At 70.2% G+C, this 1741-nt stretch overlaps 1 protein-coding gene across 1 annotated transcript in view; it reads right to left on the reverse strand.

The window, feature by feature from the left end:
- The window catches only part of H696_04847 (hypothetical protein), a gene marked incomplete at its 5' end in the record, with an annotated part of 5166 nt that extends 3558 nt beyond the window's left edge, over positions 1 to 1608 (reverse strand). The window contains one exon of the mRNA XM_009498712.1: positions 1 to 1608. Within this exon, the coding sequence (XP_009496987.1) occupies positions 1 to 1608 (1608 nt within the window).
- Positions 1609 to 1741: the final 133 nt, after the last annotated feature.

Raw genomic sequence — 1741 nt, forward strand, 5'->3', positions numbered from 1 at the left:
CTGCGACTGCGACTGCGACTGCGACTGCGACTGCGGCGGTGGCTGCATATGCGGCAGGGAATGCATATGCGGCTGCGGCTGCTGCGGCTGCTGCTCGACCATCATCTGACGCGGGAGGTATGCCCCAGGAACTGGGGGGTAGTGCTGCTGCATGGACACAGGAGGATACTGCGGATGAGGGAAGGACTGCGGAGGCGCCAACAACGTGTGGTGGTGAGCATGGGGATGGTGCGCCGGCAGGAAGGCCCCCTGCTGAGCATGGTGGGGCATAGCTGGGTAGCCGGGCTGGGGCGGCAGCAGAACCAGATGAGAGTGCTGTCCGGGGTACGGATGGAGCAACAGTTGCTGCTGCTGCTGCTGCTGTTGCTGCTGGGACTGCGACTGCGGCTGCGGCTGCGGCTGCGGCTGGGATGGTGGCTGCTGGTAAGTCGAGTGGAACATGTGCTGCTGGCCGCGGCCGGTGGTCGGTGGGGCAAACCCGGCCCCCGGGTGGCCCTGACCGGAGAGCGGGGCAAATGCCCCGCCAGTCGGGTGCGGCCTCACGGGGTGATGCGTGTCCGGCCCGGCCACTGGTGGCCGAGCATGGTGGTGCTGTGCCGCGAGCGGCCGAACTCCTGGGACCCCGGGACCGGGAGCCATGTGCTCGGCAGCCGCCGGGGCCGGTGAGGGGGTGCGGCCATGGCCACCGGCACGCTCAGCAGCACGCTCGGCGGCCCTGTTGCGCCTGTTGCGCTGCTTGCCGGAGGGAGGCGCCGATCCGCCGGGCGCAGGGGACGCCTGCTTCGGCGAGTCGGCCACCACCGGAGTGGCGGCGCCCTTGCCCTTGGCCGGCTTGTCCTTGCGGGGCTGCGACTGCGACTGCGACTGCGACTGCGACTGCGACTGCGACTGCGACTGCGACTGCGACTGCGACTGCGACTGCGGGGATTGGCCGGCATGGGCACCGGTGTCGGGGCGGCCCTGCTTGTCCTTCCGACCGGAACGAGAGCCTCCGGCCTTTGGGCCCTTTTCGGGCCTGTCGGGCTTTTCAGCCTTATCAGCCTTATCGGCCTTTTGGGAGGTGGGGGCGGGAGAATCCGGGGTTGGAGACGAGTGCGCCTGCTGCTGGCGCTGCTTGCGTGAAGCCTTTGGCTGCTGGCCCTGCTGCTGGCCCTGCTGCTGATTCTGCGGCTGGCTCTGGGGCTGGCTCGGTTTGCCAGCGGCAGAGGAGCCGGCCTGGCCGCGGGACTTGCCCTGCTTGCCGCCAGGCGAAGGGCCACCAGCCTTCGCAGGGGCATCCTTCGCAGAGCGAGACCCCTTACCACCGGAAGGGCCCCTGCCAGCGGCATCCGCAGGGGAGACACCCGGGACGGTGGAAGGGGAAGAGGCGGCGGCCGCGGCCGCGGCCGCGGCACTGGTGCTCGTTGTCCGGCGCGCGGAGAAGGCCAGACCGACGGTTGGCTCGCCGGTCCCCGGGGCCGGGGACATGCCAGAGCCCTTGCCCCCACGGGGGGCATGGCTCTTGCCGCCGGCCGAGCTCGCGGCAGGAGCCGCAGCAGGCGCCTTCGGGCGGGCTGTCGATCCCGTGCTTCCGGCCTTGGGCGCGGCGGCAGGGGGAGTAGGTTGCATGACGGAAACGGGTCTCTCCCGGGTCGGGTGAGGGGAGGGGGGCTGGGTGATGCTCAAGCTGGGAGAAGGGGAAGGGGGAGAATGAAAGGTCTATGACACAAGGACAGGGCCAGGTCGCTCGCTGCTTTTGGGA

Source organism: Fonticula alba, assembly GCF_000388065.1.
Source record: "Fonticula alba strain ATCC 38817 unplaced genomic scaffold supercont2.8, whole genome shotgun sequence".
NCBI lineage: Eukaryota > Rotosphaerida > Fonticulaceae > Fonticula > Fonticula alba.